This window comes from Plecotus auritus (assembly GCF_963455305.1).
Source record: "Plecotus auritus genome assembly, chromosome: 9".
In the NCBI taxonomy this organism is placed as follows: Eukaryota; Metazoa; Chordata; class Mammalia; order Chiroptera; family Vespertilionidae; genus Plecotus; species Plecotus auritus.
In genome coordinates this window covers 152827763-152845564 of record NC_137783.1, presented here as the reverse complement: position 1 = coordinate 152845564, position 17802 = coordinate 152827763, and the positions used below count along the sequence as shown (strand labels likewise).

Sequence of the window (17802 nt, the reverse complement as noted above, 5' to 3'; positions counted from 1 at the left end):
CCACTGAGCTTGTCAGGCCTGCCAGGTGGCCTCCAGAGCGCAGCAGGGTTATTGCATCACCACGTCTTCATTCACAATCTGATGACCTCATGGGGTTCCCCTATAAAAATATTGGCACCTCGCCCTAACTGGTTTGGCTCAGTGGGTAGAGCGTCGGCCTGCGGACTAAAGGGTCCCGGGTTCGATTCTGGTCAAGGGCACGTACCTTGGTTGCGGGCACATCCCCGGTAGGGGGTGTGCAGGAGGCAGCTGATCAATGTTTCTCTCTCATTGATGTTTCTAACTCTCTATCCTTCTCCTTCTCCCTTCCTCTGTAAAAAAATCAATAATATATATATATTTTTAAATTGGCACCTAGCTAACTGAGACAGTCTTGCACTTTTCATTTTTCTGAATGGACAAGGCTTATGCTGAGGCTACATACAATGTCAGGCCTGCAGGCTTCTAGGGTCTATGGTTTAGGCCAGAACTAGAATCCAGACACCAACCGCTATTTATCATTTATCTCTTTATTGTTTCTCCTTTTATCAAAAACTGTCACAGCTGGGGGCCAAGAGGAAGTAAAAAAAATTGTCACAAATATGTCCCCTCATCCCCAGTTAGTCCTCCCTCACCCCCCACCCCCCATCCAGGGCTTCGGGCCAACCCCGGGCACACATGATCATCTCCCCACCCCCACCTCAGCCTTCTCCCAGCAATAAATACAGGTGACTGTGATTCAATGAAACCACAACTGATTTCTCCATCTTGAATGCCCCTCAAGGGGACAAAAAGGGGACAAAATAAGTGTAATGCCCACCCCCACTTAAGAAGTGGAAACTCCTTTCCCCTAAGGACAGGGGGCGGAAGTGCCCCGTCAGAGCCGCAGCAGCTCTAGAAGGAATGGAAAGAGGCAAGGTTGGAAGCAGAGGGAAGAGAGGAAGAGGAAGTTCTCCAGCCACCTCACTCCTTTGATCCGTTCAGCCCTTCTCAGAAGGGGCGGTCCCGGTGTGTCAGTGGGACACAGACAGGGGAGGGCTGACAGAGAGCCAGGAGGAGGAAGAAAGAGGGAGAGCCGCCTGGTAGGAGGGAAGGGGTCGGAGAAAAGGAGCCCTAAAGCTCACTGCCCTCAGCTTCTTCCAAGGAATGGCATCAACACCCCGAGGCAGGAGTGGAGAGTGTCTGGAGGGTTCAGGACGCCCAGAAGAAAGGCGAGGAGGGAAAGCAAGGGCCCTGTGGTCCCCAGGTCTTCACAGGTGAATGTGCTCCAGACAGAGCAAAGCAACAGAGTGCTGGGGGTGAAGGGAGGCGAGGTGTCGGGGGGGGGGGGCAGGAGATCATAAGAGGAACTCACAGCCCAGACAGCCCTCTCCTCCTGCCAGGTGCTGGCAGAATCGGGATCTTGGGATAAGAACAGTGACGTCTGGGGAAGGTCAAACTCCAAGGCAGAAGGAACAGTAACTCACATCACAACAGCACCCCGCCCCCCCAACATCCCTTGGGTTATCGCAGGTGAATACTCCAGTCAGATGCCACATTGACGCCGGGCTTGCGCAGGATCAACACAGAGGTCTCGGGGTCGTGCTGGAAGGACAGGCGGCTTTCGGGAGATCCTGGTGGAGGAAGAAAGCGCCGTAGTCATAGCAATCAACACACACATACCAACTACTGTGCTACAGGCGGGGTGTCCCCAACCTGCCCTGGCCTCCCCTCTTTCCTCACCTTTTGTCTGGAGTACCACGGCTGCTGGTTTCCCAGCCCCCATTATCACCACCCGCTCAATCCAGATTGGTGTCTCAAAGTGGCCTTTGGGGTCTGCTGAGCTGGAGGGAGCAAGATGGGAGTACACGTCAGGGAGAAAGACGTCCGAGCAGAAGGAAGGAGGTGGACCAGAGCAAGAAAAGGGCCCAGTGAGCTGTGAGCACCCCTGAGGCCCAGCCGCCCCAGAAGCTGCCAAGGCAGAGGGCACCTCATTACCTGGAGACAAGGGCGTTGCCAGAGAATGAGAATCGACGCAGCAGGAACTCATGCCGAGTCTGGTAGTTGAACGTGTGCCCATCATCTAGAAAGAGCTCTCCTTGGGCTGTACCCTGAGGAGGAAGTGGGACAGGAGAGAGCCTGAGGCTGGGAGGGAGGGAGGGAGGGAGGGAGGGAGGGAGGGAGGGCGGGCCCACCCGTCCCCAGCGGACGGCCTCTGCTCTCACCTGCGGGCTGAGTGCAACGAAAAGCGTGATGGGGTCATCCTTCATACAGTCTGAAGAACGCCGCACTCGCATCCACCGAGGCACAATCGTCCCTCCACGCTGGAACACGGGGACCTGGGGCAAGGGCAGCGCTGGGATGACGCTGGCCTGCTGTCCAACTTGGCCTTGCAGCGTCTTTTGTTTGCACGCAGGTACTGGACCCCAAAGCACATGCTGTCTCCCCTTCCGCAAACCTCCAGGCAGCCGGAGCTGGGAGGGGGTCAGGCATACTCACACTGCTTAGAGTCACAGGCAGGTACAGGGTCTGCGGACCATGATGTTTCTGGTAGCTCTGAACGTCATACCACACCTGTGGGTGACAAAAGATTTGGTCACTCACCACACAGGGCCACCATCTCAAGTGCCCCGTTTGGCCTCCCCTCCATCATTTCCCAGCACGCCCTTCCTAACTCACCTCCCCTTGGCCAGGCAGATAGACCTGTACACCGTGAGCCCCAGCGTCTGACACAGGGTGAACCAGCAACGCATCCCCTAAAACACACCAGGATCAACCCCGAACCAAAGAGATCGGTTCCCAGACAGGGAGCACCACAGCGCCTGCCTCCTGCACCACCAGCCTCCCTTCCTCCCTCCCCATGTGTTCACAGACCGTCTCCCTCAAGTGCTTCCTTCTCAGCTCTCCCACCACCAGCTGTCCTCCCACTGCTCACCAAGCAGGAACTGGTCATCTATACTGAAGGTGCTCACGTCCTGAGGATAATGTACCCACAGGGGCCTGGAAGGAAGGAAGACAAGAAAGGAACACACTTGCCGTTTTGGCAGATGTCCAACATGTTACCCCGGGAGCTGGTAAGAACAGCACAGGGGTGGGAGCCAGGAGCTTGCAGCCAGCGTGTGGGGGAGGACCTCAGCTCTGCAACCTCAGCTCTGCCTAGGCATGGGACTCCCTCGCCCAGCTCCCTGCCTCCTCCTGCCGCCCCTCGAACGGTCCTGCACGCAGCCATCCCGTGGCCGCTTGGTTATCTGGCCGGCAAGGCCCTCCAGGACCAGGTCCCCTTTCCTCTTCCATCGCATCTCCTACCTCTCCTCTGGTTCCTTCCCCGAGACACACGGCTCTTCCCCACTCCTGGAGCACAACGCGCTCATCTCCACGTTAGAAGCCTGCACGTGAGTCTCACCTGTTTGGAACACTCCCCCTCTAGATCACAAACACCCCTTAGTCATCACTGCGGCCTCCTCTCACATGGCCTGCTTCTCAAAAAGGCCGTGAGCGGAACCTCGGCCCGTTATGCTCCTCTATTTTTCAAAGAGCTGCTCACTACACTACTGGCAACTTTCTCACTTATATAGTTGTTTCCTCCCAAGAATGAACGTTCCACAGCGTAGGACACTTGTCTGCCTTGATTCCAGCGCTGGGGGTAGAGATGAGTAACGCCTAACCCAGGGGTGGGCCAACTTTTTGACTCGAGGGCCACCATGGGTTCTTAAACTGGACTGGAGGGCCGGAACAAAAGCATGGATGGAGTGTTTGTGTGAACTAATATAAATTCAAAGTAAAGGAGCGGAGGGGAGAGCAAGAGAACCGGATAGAACAGCCGGATCCGGCCCGCGGGCTGTAGTTTGCCCAAGGTTGGGCCTAACCTGTCATAAGTACTCAATAACGTTCACTTCTAGCCATTCCTATTGGCCTCCGCTTATTCCTGACCCTCCTTTCCAAAGCCCTGTGAGTGAAGAAAGAGGTGCAGGGATGGAGCCCAGGCCCACGCAGCCCCCAGCGACGCACAGCCCCGAAGAATGCCTCACCTCATGACAGGAAACCCTTCGCGATGGGCCTGGTAGAAGAGAGTGTACCAGAAAGGCAACAGGGAGTATCGCTGGCCCAGGGCATCTCGGATTATGTCGTGGTACTGGGACGGCAACAGCCACGGCTCTCGCCGCCCGGTGTCCAAGTGGGCATGTGCCCGGAAGAACGGCTGGTAGGCACCCATCTGGTACCAGCGCACAAGCAGCTCTGGCTCCGGATTCTTGAAAAAGCCGCCCACGTCAGCTGGGGGAGGGGAAGAAGTTGGAAAAGAGGGTGGAGGAGGACAGCTGCCTAGGCGCGCCCCACGGCCCCACGCTGGACTCAGCTCTCTGTTCACGCCCAGGTCCTGTGCCCGCTACCTTGTCCGCCCCCCACCAAGCCGAGGACCACAAACTCCCTCTCTCACCCCCGCAGAAGGAAAGTCCCACCAGCCCCAAGCTGAGACACATGGGGATAGAGATCTTCAAGTGGTCCCAGTCCGCGGTGTTGTCCCCAGTCCACACGGCTCCTGAGGAAGACAGGCGGAGGGAGCTTGCAAACAGAGAAAGGGCTCAGCCTTTTCAGCTGACCTCTGACCTGCCCCATCAGCGCTGGGCCCCCAGGGTCCTGAAGAGGACAGAGTCACAGGAGCACGTGAAGGGACACTCCTCCCTGGTTCCCTGAAGTGCAGAGCCAGAGGTGCAGAGGGGGGCTCTAGGGGATGGCTGCATGGATGCTTCCCGAGAACCAGGCCGAGGCCCCCGGCTTCTCCCATCTGCCTCCCACCCGCTCCCTCACCTCTACCCTCCACATCTTACCGTAGCGCTGGGAGCCAGCGAAGAACGCCCTGCTCAGGACAAAGGGGCGTTCCACACCCCCAGAGCGCTGCACCAGACCATCAGCAGTCGCCATGTGCTGAGTGGAGACAGGAAGGGGGGAGGGGGGCGGTGAGGAGCAGAAGCCAGCTGTCATCTGTTGCAAGTTCCCCAGCCCTCAGTCCCTCCTCTCCAGCCTCTCACCACGTAGAAGCCATAGATGTTGTGCACGTCTCGGTGCTCCCAGCCCCCGTAATGCTGGGCATCCTTGAGCATGGTGACCTCAGGGCCATTGAACACGGAGGGTTCATTCATGTCATTCCAGACATAGAGGTTGGGAGCTGAGCCCTAAGAGCACAAGGAAGAAAATGGGGACAGAAGGACAGAGGGGAGAAAGAAGACAGTGTCAGAGCAAGAGCTGCTTGGAATCCAGAAAGATGCACTTCTCAGGGCCATCAAGGCCCCCGGTACTATCGGCACCCTACCACAGCAGGTTAACAAGCGGAGAACGACCAGCTCAAGGAGGTGGGGGGCGGGGCGGGGGGGAGAGACAGATGCAGGTCGAGAAAGAGGCCTGCCATACCTTATAATCGTCGAAGTTGAACATGTCAGCCCACCAGGCCCTCATCCTGGGATTGGTGAAGTCGGGGTAACCAGCGGCGCCTAGAAGTTAAGGGTGGCTGTTAACCCCAAGGGGCATAATGGTCACCATTCTACCTCCCGGGTCTCTGACCGCCTCTCCCTCAGTTCTGGGGCTGCAGCACCCACCTGGCCAGCACCAGCCCTCATAGTCAGAGCCATCCCGAGTTTTAACATAGAGGCCCTGGCTCTGCAGCTCTTCATGCACGCGGTAGCCGGAGTCCACCTTGATGTGGGGGTCCACAATGGCGACCAGCTGGGAGCAAGGAACACGGGTGGTCAGCGCCCTCCAGGGCTATGTCAGACGCCCAGCCCTGGCTGAGTCCTCTTACCTTGCGCTTCTTGGATGCCAACTGCTCCAGCATGGCGAGGGGCTGGGGGAAGCGGCTGGGGTCCCAGGTGAAGTACCGCTTGCCGTCCGCGTGCTCGATGTCCAGCCAGATGACATCGCAGGGCAGGTTGTGGTCATCGAAGCCCTGGTTGACTGCCAGCACGTCGGCCTCGTCCCGGTAGTTCCAGCGGCTCTGGTGGTAGCCGAGGGAGAAGAGCGGGGGCAATGCCTGGGTCCCTGCAGGTTCAGCGAGGGACGGGGGTCACAATGGAATCAGGCCAATCGGGGGCTTCTGGGGACACCCAGAAACGGAGGGAAGCTTGTACACCAAAGGGAGACTAAAGGGCAGGACTTCTGAAGAGTCACTCCTCTCAAGACGACGAAGGCCGCAGCTTCCTCTGTGCGCGTGGGGTGCCGCGTACCCGTGAGACTGGCGTACTGCCGGAAGACGTCGGAGACGGCGGGCCCAAGCAGCAGGAAGACGTCGATGATGCCGCTCTCTGACATCCAGCGGACATCCGTCTGCGGGGTTTCCCCGGAGCCCTGCAGGTAGTCTAGCATCTTCCCAAACAGGGTCTGAGTGGGGACCAGAGAGAAGTCCAACACCCACTCTCGTTCCCCAACCCAAGACAAAGCAGCAATGTTTTCCTCAAAACCCTAACCCTGGCTCCTAAGGAGTCAACCTGAGCTGAGACTCAATGTCACCTCCCAGGGAGGCTTTCCTGGTGCCACCCTGGGGCGCTGCTGCCACGCCCACCTCGTGACCGCTGCCCGTCTTTCTCAGCACTTACCGCTGACCTCGCCTGCTGCCTTTGCTGTCTGCCTACCAGCGCTTCCGCCCTGAGCGGAGGCCCTTTCCTGCCTCCATGAGCAGTGCTATCCCAGCACCTAGAGTACTCCGCCCATAACGTACTGACAGGAAATGCGTGAGTGTGTGTCTGCTGCAAGGGGCAGGGACTCCCAGCTGCTCCCAAGGCCCAGGGCCCCGTCTCTCACCCAACCCCAAATGGGCCACTCCACCAGCCTCTTCAAAGCTCATGCCAGCACACATCTGTCCCCAGGCCTGACCGTGCCCGCCTTCCTGCTCCCCCGTGCGTGTGCTCACCTTCCCGGCCGTGTTGGAGGATATGTCCACCCACGTCTCGGCGGCATTGAGCCAGAAGATGCCCAGGTCCCGATGAGGACTGTGTGCCAGGAGCACAGGCACAGACCCGTACAGGGCCATGGGGTTGTACAGCTCGTACTGGAACACATCCAAATTGTAGAGGCGATATGGCTCCCCACCCCTGCAGGCAGACAGACAGACTGGCCCCAGGCCCTGGCACCCACAACCGCCACCCATCCCACACACACACACGTGAGGGCTAAGAAACGGCCCCTGCCCTTTATCAAAGAAGAATCTGCCAGTGATAAAGGTGATCTGGGCAGAGGAAGTGAACCATGCCTGACTGGCGTATCCAATCTGCATGCACATCTTCCACCTTCCCGACTCCTCTGTCCCCCATATCCTGAGGTCAGCATGGGACTCACTCAGTGACCTTCAGCCTCAGGCTGTCCGCATGCTCAGGGATCCCATACACGTGCTCCATGCCCGGCAGAGAGAAGTCCAAGCCCACAGACGTGGGGCCTGGAAGGAAAGCAAAGGATGCGCTCAGAGCTGCTGCCAGGCGAGGACTCCCTGCGCCCCTCACAGGCGCTCCGTCCCTCACCGTACGGCTTGCTGTCAGAGTGCGTTTTGAACGTCTCCTCCCAGGCTCCCGGCTCATCTTTCTCTGTCTTCCCCTGGGTCTCTTCTGGCTGTGAGGAGGAAAGCAGACCACTGCCCGTCACACGGCAGTGCTCTCCTTCCCCGCCCGTGTTCTCAGTCCCATCCCTGAGAGCGAGACGAGACGGAGCTCAAGCTTTTTTTTTTTTTTTTTAAATATATATTTTATTGATTTTTTACAGAGAGGAAGGGAGAGGGATAGAGAGTTAGAAACATCGATGAGAGAGAAACATCCATCAGCTGCCTCCTGCACACCTCCCACTGGGGATGTGCCCGCAACCCAGGTACATGCCCTTGACCGGAATCGAACCTGGGACCCTTCAGTCCGCAGGCCGACGCTCTATCCACTGAGCCAAAACGATCAGGGCGGAGCTCAAGCTTCTTTTGGGCCTTTCCCTCAACCTCCCGGCCAGCCCTGGGCTCCCACTCACCCCCACACACTTGCCTTGTCACCATCCCCAGGTGTTCCCTCGGGCTGGGCGTCATCGCCCTCAGCTGGGTCTTTCGATTCTTGCCTGGAAGGTAGGAGAGCTGTCTGCTCCAATCCAGAGGGGGCAGGGACGAGGGGCTAGTGGAAGGAGGGGTAAGGGAGTAGAGAGCCAAGGGTCCAAAGGAACGAAGGCATTGGAGGAGGGGACTGAATGGTTAAGCTTGGAGAGGGACCCCAATGAATACATAAGTGTCCGTAGGACATGGAGAGAAATGAGGGGTAAATGCCACCAGGAGGTGCTTCCACAGAGAGGCCCCATGGCCTGGGTTCAGAATGCCAGTCCTGGCTCTGCTGCCTCCTGGGAAACTCTGGCCCCAAATGCCCTTGCTGCCTGCTGGCCTGACACAGGGTTTTGCAAAGGCCAGTGGGTCATACCATGATCGAGCCTCTACGGATGAACGCAGGGACTCACACGAGGGGTGTGCCAAAGACTGCTTTCAAGGGCAGCTGGCAAGCAGCTCTGCTCAGAGCCTAGTGAGCCCCCACTGAGAGCCAGGAACCCCAGCAACAGGCAGCATCTCTCCAGCCCTTGGCAAAGCAAGAAGCGCCCTACATTCCTTAGGGACTGCCAATATTTCATCTTCCTTCTCCCAGTCAGGGGAACAGGGAGCAAGGACCACACAGCTGGAGAAAGAGGTGGGTGAAGGGCAGGGCACGGAAGGGTCTGGGGCACCTTCCCCTGGGGGCCAGAGTGAAGGGGGGTGAAGGCAGAGGAACACATACAGTACCAATGGCCATGGATTTACCTAGAGAAAATGTTCTTGATCTTATCCCAAACGCTACCGAGCGTGAGACTAACTTTATCCGAGAAACTAGGGCAGGAGGAGATGGGTAGGGAAGGGGCAAAGGAGGCACAAAACCAACACAAAAACAGAAACATAAAAGTGAGTTTCAGTCGACAAACTTCCAGACATGGGGGGAGGGGGAGAAGAAGAAAATAAATCTGGGAAATGTGATGGCATGAGAGGGGGAAGGGAAAGGCAGACCCAGGCAGGCCTCTCGGAGGAGGTGCCCGAGGTGCAGCTCAGGGACCAAAGTGACTGCCTCCTGGTCTTCAGAGGAAGTGAAGGAAACTGTGACCTGGCCTGCTTCCTACCCTCTCTGACAGACGGCTTCTCCCGGCCCTCGGCCCCTACCTGACTGTCCTACCACCCTGTCTTCCCCCGGGTACCCCGTGCCAGACCCCATGACACCCTCAGGCTCTGTCAACGAGGTGGCCTTCAGTCCCGACCCGGTACTCACGAGGCCCTGGGGGCCCTCTGGTGCTCAAAGCCCAGGAGTCCTCGGGCGTTGACGCTGAGCAGAAGGCTGCGGTCCTCCAGCAGGTCCAGGCGGAAGGGCCGTGCTGTCAGGATGATTTTATAGGGCCCCTCAGCCACGGTGAGCTCCACGCTGTTGTCGTCACGGCCAGAGACAGAAAGCCTGGAAAGATGATCAAAAGGGATATAAGCAAGGGCAAAGGACCAGGACTAGAGCTGCGACACTTCAGAAGGGGGGGGGGGGGGGCTGCCAAGAGCTACAGGCAGTGTGGTAACAGTACAGGCACAGACGACTGACCAAAGGAACCAATGAAGAGCCTGGGAAAAGACCCAAGAATACTTAGAACTTTTATTTTTTTATTTTTTTTTTTTTTATATATTTTATTGATATTTTTGCAGAGAGGAAGGGAGAGGGATAGAAAGCTAGAAACATCGATGAGAGAGAAACACCGATCAGCTGCCTCCTGCACACCCCCCACCGGGGATGTGCCCGCAGCCAAGGTACATGCCCTTGACCGGAATCGAACCCGGGACCCTTCAATCCACAAGCCGACGCTCTATCCACTGAGCCAAACCGGTTTCGGCTACTTAGAACTTTTAAACGTAACAGGTGGCAGGCAGCCCAGTGAGATCAAGAGGACTAAGGAGATTTATTTTACTTACTTACTTATTTTTTAAAATATATTTTTATTGGTTTCAGAGAGAAAGGGAGAGGGGAGAGATAGAAACATCAATGATGAGAGAAAATCATTGATCGGCTGCCTCTTGCACGCCCCCTACTGAGGATCGAGCCTGCAACCCGGGCATGTGCCCCTGACTGGAATCAAACCCAGGACCCTTCAGTCCGCAGGCCGACGCTCTATCCACTGAGCCAAACCAGCTAGGGTAGGAGAATCTATAATAATAAAAGCATAATATGCTAATTAGACCGGAAGTCACGAAGCCAGGGCTGCAAGGGAAGGCCGGGTCCCGGGTGCCAGAGGGAAGCCGGTGCCAGCAGCCAGGGGAAGGAAGGCCTACTCTCGCACGAATTTCATGCATCGGGCCTCTAGTTATTTAATAATGGAGATGAAAAACAAACTTCTGGATAGGAAAAAAAGTCCCACCTCATGCCAAATACAAATATCAACTCCAGACAGATTATGACTTAAACTTTAAAAGTAAAATCTTTAGCCCTAACTGGTTTGGCTCAGTGGATAGAGCGTCAGCCTGCGGACTGAAGGGTCCCGGGTTCGATTCCGGTCAAGGGCATGTACCTGGGTTGCGGGCACATCCCCAGTAGGGGGTGTGCAGGAGGCAGCTGATTGATGTTTCTCTCCTATCGATGTTTCTAACTCTCTATCCTTCTCCCTTCCTCTCTGTAAAAAATCAATAAAATATATTAAAAAAAAAAAAGATAAAAGTAAAATCTTTAGAAGAAAATAAAAAGAATTTTTTTCCCTTGAGGTAGGAAACGATTTAAACCCAACTTGGAAAACACTGACACCAGAAGTTGTGAACGACCCATACGTCTGAGCCCAGCCAGAGTGGCGCGCCTGGTTGGAGCGTGGTCCCACACACTGAAAGGCCGCCAATCCGATTCCTGGTCAGGGCACGTATGGAAGGCAACTGTCCATGTTTCTCTGTCACACTGATGTTTCTCTCTCTTTCCTCTCCCTCTCTCTAAGCATGTCCTTGAGTGAGGATTTTTTTTAAACATGTTTTTACTGATTTTTAGAGAGAAAGGAAGGGAGCTGGATAGAGAGAGAGAAGTATCGATGAGAGAAAAACAGCATCGATGAGAGAAAAACATTATCGATGGACTGCCCCCTGCACACCCCTTACTGGGGTTCGAGCTGCAGTGCGGGCATGGCCCTGGCCAGGAGCAGAACTAGTGACCTCCTGGTTCCTGAGTCAACGCTCCACCACTGATCACACCAGCCAGGCTGGGTGAGGATTGAAAAACAAAAAAACAAAATCTAATACATTTTAAACACTAAAATTCAGAACCTCTACTTACCAAAAAACACCTTTAGGATCAACAAAAACAAGAAAAGTCAGAGACACTGTATTAGGGTAGAGGAGCCAAGGAGACTGACAGTTAAATCTGTAACACAATGCCCTCCATGGGGCAGAAAGGCATTGGGCAGGCCTGGTGGTGTGGGTAAGAGCTTAGAGCGCTGGCCCACGCACCGAAGGGTGAAAAGGCTCAATTTCCATCAAGGGTGCCTCGGCTGCAGGTTCAATCCCTGGCCCCGGTCAGGGGGTGTGTGGGAGGCAACCAATCAATGTGTCTCTCACATCTCTCTCTCTTCCTCTCTCTCTTCCTCCCTCTCTCTCTCTCTCTCTCCTCCCCTTCTACTCTCTCTAAAAACCTACAGAAAAATATCCTCAGGTGAGGATTAACCAAAAAAGAAAAGAAAGAAGGCATTAGGTGGAAGCTAAGGGAATTTGAATAAAATATGGACTTCAGCTAGTTATAATGGCATCAACTCATTAGATAGAACACCTCTACCACAGTAATGTTAACGACAGGGGGAAACAGGAGTGCAGGGTATAAGGAACTCTCATAAAATTCTTGCAACTTTCCCAAAAATCTCCAACTATTCTAAAATCAAAATTTTTTTTTCCTAAGGCACCTTTAGGAAAGTAGAAAGATAAGCTACAATCTGGGTATGATAGCTGCAATAAATATAAATGGTAGAGAATTAGTGTCATAGTGCCAAGACATGAATTTCTACAAATCAATAAGGACAAACAATATAAATGGAAATAAGCATAGTTGGCAACTACCATGTCATAGACTAGTAAGCCAGAATGACAGAAAAACGTATTAAAAGATGCTCAATGCCATTAATAAACCAGGGAAAACCACCAAGCCAAGACCACCACATGGTATCATTCAACACCCATGCCACTGACAAAAATGAAGTCCAACAGTACCAGTTTGGATCAATGTGGATCCCATGTTGCTGGTGGGAGTGTACACGGGTAAGCCATTTGGGCGTTATCTTAGGAAGTGGATCATCTCCACATTCTACCACTTTGCAGCTCCCTCCTAGCTATTTACTGAAGAGAAACTTGCGCAGGCGCACAGGAGACACGCCAGCACTTCCAACAGCAAAACCCTGGAAACAACTAAAATGGTCACCAACATGAAAATGGTAAGTAAGTTGGGATACAATCATAAAACATAATCAGCAGTAAAAAAATGAACTATGTGCAAGAGTTAAATAAAGTTAGGTGAGCCCTAGCTGGTTTGGCTCAGTGGATAGAGCATCGGCCTGCAGACTGAAGGGTCCCGGGTTCGATTCCGGTCAAGGGCATGTACCTTGGTTGCGGGCACATCCCCAGTGGGAGGTGTGCAGGAAGCAGCTGATCGATGTTTCTCTCTCATCGATGTTTCTAGCTCTCTATCCCTCTCCCTTCCTCTCTGTAAAATATCAATAAAATATATTTTTTAAAAAAAAGTTAGGTGAGCCCTTGCTGGTTGGGCTCAGTGGATAGAGCATCAGCCTGCAGACCGAAGGGTCCCAGGTTCGATTCTGGTCAAGGGCACATGCCCAGGTTGTGGGCTCGATCCCCAGTAAGGGAGCGTGCAGGAGGCAGCCAATCCATGATTCTCTTTCATCATTGATGTTTCTATCTCTCCCTCTCCCTTTCTCTCTGAAATCAATAAAAACATATTTTAAAATAAATAAAGTTATGTGAAGAGAGGAAATCCCAGAAGACATTCATTGAGATGGATGTCCTTATAAAGCTCAGAAATGAACAAAACCATGTAACTGATTGCTTAGGCACAAACACACACGTGTATGTATGTGCTTATATGCACACGTGATACAACTGTAAGGACGCAAAGCCCAGGGACTGACCGACTTCAGAATCACAATGTAACGGGGGAGTCAGGAGTACAGGGCAGAGAGGCACATGGATGGGTTGGGTGAAGGGTTTGCTAGCTTCTAAGTCAAACACTTAAGCCCGGCAGGTGTGGCTCAGTGGGTGAGCCTATGAACCAGGAGGTCACGGTTTGATTCCCAGTCAGAGCACATGCCCAGGTTTCGGGCTCGATCCCCAGTGGGGGCCGAGAAGGAGGCAGCCGATCGATGATTCTCTCTCATCACTGATGTTTCTATCTCTCTCTCCTTTTCCCTTCCTCTCTGAAATCAGTAAGATGTGTGTGTGTGTGTGTGTGTGTGTGTGTGTGTGTGTGTATTTTTTTTCTTTAAGTGAAAGAGAAAATAAGTGAAACAAAAAGAGTTAGGGAGGGTTGAGGAGTGTGGCAAGGTGCTCGTCAGCTATTATCCCAATGTAAGAAAGGTCAGATGCCCAGTAAAAATGTATCAGGAAGGAGAAAAGGGCCATGAAGATGGACAGGTTTTCTGAAAAAGTTTACCGAGCTGTGGGGGGATCAGCCACCAACACATCTGGCACCCGGTATCGAGGCCGCCGGGGCTCCAGTTCATCGATCCTGATCCGAGTCATGTTCTTTTGAAGTCCCTGGAGCTCCAGCACCAGCAACACCTGGGGACAGAGGTTTGGTTCTGGATAAAGTGGAGGGTACACCAGGGAATGAGCTCTGAACCCACTCCCTCCTGAGGGGTCTCCCACTTCTACACCCTTGCCTAAGGCACCTGAGGTCTGAATTCCTCACAAAGTGAAAGCGCCAAGATGGCTAGGACAGGATGGTGGCTGTAGGTCCCCCCTTCCTGAATCACCTCTTAGCCATTTGCCCGCCCCCACCAGATTTCCTTTTCTCCCCTGACCTTGGTGACCTCGTTGATCAGGTGGACTGTGAGGGCATCAGGACCAAGCTGCAGAGAATCCAACAAGGCTCGGTACGGAGAGTGGCCTGGCTGTATGTTTCGCTGCCGCCTGTCAAGCGAAATGGTTAAGAAGGTGGGAGGGTACCCCAATGTCTAGAAGCTCCCCATCACCTGCAGTGTCCCCAGGCTACCCCATCTGCCACAGATACCACATGTATTACCCTACATCCCATCCCACTGCCCTAGAAATATCATACTTGCAGAAGGAACTTTCTTCACAGGTCTTGAAGTTGCTTCTATCCACGGCAAGGGTGAGTCCCAGGCAGACCCCCAGACAAGCCAGGACCAAAGCGGTCCCAGACCTAAGGAGAAGGGGACACGAGAGGGAGCAGTCAGTACGGGCTCAGAAAGGGCCTCACCTGCAGAGGGAAAAGCCACAGTCCTAGAAGACAGCTCAGAAAAGAGGAAAAAAGGTGGATTCCCAGTAAAGAGAAAAGAAGGCAGGTGGGCATGAGGTTGTCAGGCCGAGGAGTTAGCTCATTCACACCTTCCTTTAAAAAGGCAAAGAGCTAAATAAATAAACAAAAACAAAAAGGCAGAGAGCCTGGCCGTGGTGGCTCAGGGCTGAGCATTGACCTACGAACGCGGAGGACACAGTTCGATTACCGGTCAGGGCATATGTCCAGGTTGCAGGCTCAATCCCCGAACGTGCAAGAGGCAGCCAACCAATGATTCTCATCATTGATGTTTTTCTCTCTCTCTCTCTCTCTCTCCCCCCGCCCCCGTCTCCCTTCCTCTCTGAAATCAATAAAAAAACTTTAAACGCAGAAAGTGTACAATTCAATGGTTTTTAGTAACAAACAAACAAAAGGCAAAGAAAGCGGACCAAGGGTCTTTGGCCTTCAGAGGCCTTGGTACTGCCTCTGGTTCCAGCAGCCTCTCAGGGCAGGAGCGGTAGCAGCTAGCGGGAAGTGGTGGTACCTTGTGCGTGCAAGAGGGAAACGAGGCAAGTCCCGCCTTTCCAGGGGAAGGCACTGGGTGGGGCAACAGTGAAAGCATTAAAGATGTACCCCAGCTAGCCTGCTCATCACAGCCGCGAGGGTCCTAACATCCCCAGCACCCTAGGTACCCAGCTCCTCTAATCTCCACTCCTTTATCTTCCAAGTCACCACTATCACCACCCAAGTCTGAAAAGAATAGTAGTAGCTAACTTGTATTGAATCTTACTGTGCCCCAGCAACCTGGCTAACTGCTTTCTCTCCCTGGTTTGCAACTCTGCCTGCAGTGTTTAAAAATGTCAAGTATTTCTTCCCTGGCGGGTAGCACAGTAGATCAGAGCATCCCCATAAGCCAAGGTTTCGGGTTTAACACCCCCATCAGAGCACATACAAGAATCAACCAAATGTATTAGCATAACCAATAGACACAGACACTGGGGTGGTGGGGGCTTGCCCTCAGGGTGAGAGTGCGGGGGTCAAGTGGGAAAAAAAGGAGAAATATGTACTACTTTAAGCAAAAAAAAAAAAAATCAACCAAATGAATGCATGAATAAGTGGACCAACAAACCTGTTCCCTCCCCCCTGCCTCTATCTCTCATCAATTATAAATAAATAAATAAATAAAGTCTGGGTCTCACCCACAGTGATTCTGAACTAACTGGTTTGAAGAGGGGCCTGGGCATCAGAATTCTCTAAAAGCTCCCTAAACAACTCCAATGGGGTCAGGGTTCAGAATCACTTCTTTATCTACACTACCTCGTTTCCCTTTCATTGTCTTCTTGGGGACTGTCGGGTTGAGACTTTTCCCAGATGGGAAAATTGAGGCATAAAAGGTTCAATAATCCATCCGAGCCTGAAGAGCGAGTAAGGGGTGAAAATGGGACTGCACTCATCTCTGCCTGACTCTAGGCCAGCGTACTCCATGATGCCCAATACAGCACTCTGACCACCAGCAGGGCCCGCCGCCTGAGGACCATCACCCCAAGGTCACCACAAACCACCCCTTTTGCAGTATAATACCAAAGGGCAGACGAGGGATTTAACAAGCTTATTTAAAGGAGTTCCTCTGAAGGATATAGTCACCCACTCTGGGTATATCCTCAACAGGGGCTCTCACACTTTAGTGTCTGTGAAGAAGCACCTGCAGTGCTAAGGAAGGGAAGATTCTCAGGGCCCGGGAATATGCGGCTTAAACATGCTCTCCCAGTGACTGATGCGGGAAGTCCAAATGGGGGAGAAACCCCAAAACACAGGCTTCTTCTGAGCATTACAACTCTGTGAGCTGCTAATTCGGAAACCATACAGGAAGGCCTGCTCTACGCCCCGTATCCATCACTAGCCTCAGGATCTGCCTGAAAGCTAAAGGGAACGAAAACCAGCAGAAAGGAGGTCACAGCACACAGGAGGCCCGCCAGTGCCAGAAGGAAGTACAGAGCAAGCCGGGCCAGACAGGAAGCTGAGGCAAACACCACACGCCGTGGTTGAATCTGCCAAGAGGAATAAGCAGTGGCAAACACGCAGAAATGCTACCAGACCACTCAACAGCAAGGCGTGTGGCCCAGGCCCTGAGGAGTGACTGCACCAGCCACCCTGTCCCATGCACCCAGGTCCACCTGCCTAGAGCAGCAGTAACCCACAGGACCGTGAGTCCAAGACCCTCTGGCGTCCCAGTCGCACAGCCTATGAAATGGGCTTGGCTAGGTGCCAGTGGGGACAGGCTTTCCAAAAGATGGTTCAGATGTGACCTGTGGGGATGCCCTGAATGCCCCAGAGCCAGAGGTGGCCCAAAAGCCAAAATGAGGAATGAGCAACAGGGCCAGGCGCACCCGTGGATTGTTTCAGATCAGACTTCCAGAGTTGTGTTTAGGACCCACGCTTTTCTCACGCTGCGCAGTGCACGCCTCTCCCCCCCCCAGCACATCCGTTAGGTCCTGGTAAAGGCTTTGTGGAGCCGGTGATTCTTTCGAACCGGTTTGTTTTTTTTTTTGTTTTTTTTTCTGGTAATATAAACTCGAGAGCGCAGACCAAACCCTTCGATTACATGTCGTGTTTGAGCAACATCATCCAGGCAGACTGTGAACTCACTGGATCCTGCCCCAGCTGTGCCCAGGGAGCGTGAACACCGAACACGCCAGGCTGGTGCCCACGTGAGGAAGACAAGGGCAGGGCAGGGTCTGGGGCTCTGATGGTGGGGAGGGCACGAAGGGTAGTGCAGGCCGGACTGCCGGCTGCACGCTAAGTTCCCGGAGGCCCGGCCACGTCTCATCCCCGCCCTGATGGCCCGAGCACTGCACGGAGGCGGCAGCGAGCCGCCAGGGAAGGGAGGCGGCTGAAAATGGCCAAAGCCAGTAAGGGCGCACGGCTGCGGCCTTTTTGAGCCGCCGGAGCAAGGACCAAAAGTACGGGCCCCCAACGCCGCGCGGGTCTACCGCAAGGAAGCGGGGGGCGCTTGAAGCAGCCTCCAGAGAGACAGAAAGTCCTCGCGACGCCGGGGGTGGCAGAGTCTCGGGAAGACATTCAAGAAGAAGAGATATGGGGCTTGGGGGGTCTGGGGGCGTCCCGGGCGCGCCCCGGGTTCCGGACTCCTCACCGCCTCCTACGCGTAGCCACTGCCGCTACCGCCGCCATCTTGTGCCGGGTTTGCTCCTTGACCCCGAGCCTCCCCTCCCCCTGCGCGCGTTGAGCCACGTTTCTTAGCGCCCGCCCCTTCCGGCTTTAGGATTGGCCCGGCTACGGGCGGCTGCCCCATTGGCGGACCTCGCACCTAAATGCTCACAGGGGTGGGCGGGGCTTA

At 54.2% G+C, this 17802-nt stretch overlaps 1 protein-coding gene across 4 annotated transcripts; it reads right to left on the bottom strand.

The window, feature by feature from the left end:
• Positions 1-488: 488 nt before the first annotated feature.
• Positions 489-17675, bottom strand: GANAB (glucosidase II alpha subunit). Of its 4 annotated transcripts, none has more exons than XM_080642931.1 (25): positions 17599-17675; positions 14268-14372; positions 14011-14119; positions 13641-13768; positions 9249-9428; positions 8753-8818; positions 7958-8031; positions 7461-7544; positions 7282-7378; positions 6857-7037; positions 6174-6327; positions 5753-5988; positions 5550-5676; positions 5365-5444; positions 4986-5129; positions 4785-4881; positions 4394-4495; positions 3987-4230; positions 2894-2958; positions 2638-2714; positions 2458-2532; positions 2184-2297; positions 1957-2069; positions 1702-1802; positions 489-1592 (listed from the first exon to the last, which is right to left on the bottom strand). In XM_080642931.1, the coding sequence occupies exons 1-25, from the start codon at positions 17634-17636 to the stop codon at positions 1483-1485; spliced, it is 2901 nt and encodes a 966-aa protein (XP_080499057.1). In that variant the 5' UTR covers positions 17637-17675; the 3' UTR covers positions 489-1482. The 4 variants fall into 4 exon arrangements, with proteins under 4 accessions (XP_080499057.1, XP_080499056.1, XP_080499059.1 ...); XM_080642930.1 differs by having other exon boundaries at positions 7461-7548; positions 7962-8031; XM_080642933.1 differs by lacking the exon at positions 8753-8818.
• Positions 17676-17802: the final 127 nt, after the last annotated feature.

Bases quoted from the DNA above. Each gene is read 5' to 3' on its own strand.
- GANAB (XM_080642931.1), bottom strand. From the start codon at position 17,636: ATGGCGGCGGTAGCGGCAGTGGCTACGCGTAGGAGGCG. The intron at 7,038-7,281 runs GTGAGTCCCATG...GTCTGCCTGCAG, and splicing joins CTGAGGCTGAAGGTCACTGA to GGGTGGGGAGCCATATCGCC. The intron at 2,298-2,457 runs GTGAGTATGCCT...CCCTTGCCCCAG, and splicing joins TGCCTGTGACTCTAAGCAGT to GTCCCCGTGTTCCAGCGTGG.